Raw genomic sequence first — 498 nt, forward strand, 5'->3', positions numbered from 1 at the left:
ACTCCCTTCAGAATCAGATTGTATAATCCATGGCTACATCAAGAAGCTAGGTGGGCCTTTCACCTCTGCCTGGCAGACCCGTTACGCCAAGCTTTATCCAAACCGTGTGGAACTGCATTCGGAATCCAGCTCAGGCAAACCTGAACTCATCTTCATGGACCAGATCGATGAAGTGTCATCAGATTTTGTACAGATAAAAGGGGAGAACTGTATTGTCCTCAAGACGAAAGACAGCAAGATTGTCCTGACAAATCCTGTAGGTATTCTGAGTTGCTTTCTCAAGTAGGATTTTGCATGTCTTGAAGAATAGCTTATGTGATAAGTTATGAAAAGAGTGAATAGCACACTGATAGCATTAAATACTGCTTGAAGAAGTAGGGAAAAACTAATAGAAACATTTATGTAAGAGTAAGAGAAATGTTTTAAGTAAAATAACTTTCTCTCAGTGTCTAAATTTCCTAAACTCTGGATGATGCATGTGTCTAATCTGATTCATTC

General features: G+C 39.2%; 1 protein-coding gene across 1 annotated transcript in view; it reads left to right on the forward strand.

Annotated features, from left to right (window-relative positions):
- Positions 1 to 498, forward strand: part of LOC119587090 (G protein-coupled receptor kinase 1-like) — a gene marked incomplete at its 5' end in the record, with an annotated part of 148,076 nt that overhangs the window by 145,056 nt on the left and 2,522 nt on the right. The window contains 1 exon segment of the mRNA XM_037935840.1: positions 12 to 256. Coding sequence (XP_037791768.1) covers positions 12 to 256 — 245 coding nt within the window.

Source organism: Penaeus monodon, chromosome 22, assembly GCF_015228065.2.
Source record: "Penaeus monodon isolate SGIC_2016 chromosome 22, NSTDA_Pmon_1, whole genome shotgun sequence".
NCBI lineage: Eukaryota > Metazoa > Arthropoda > Malacostraca > Decapoda > Penaeidae > Penaeus > Penaeus monodon.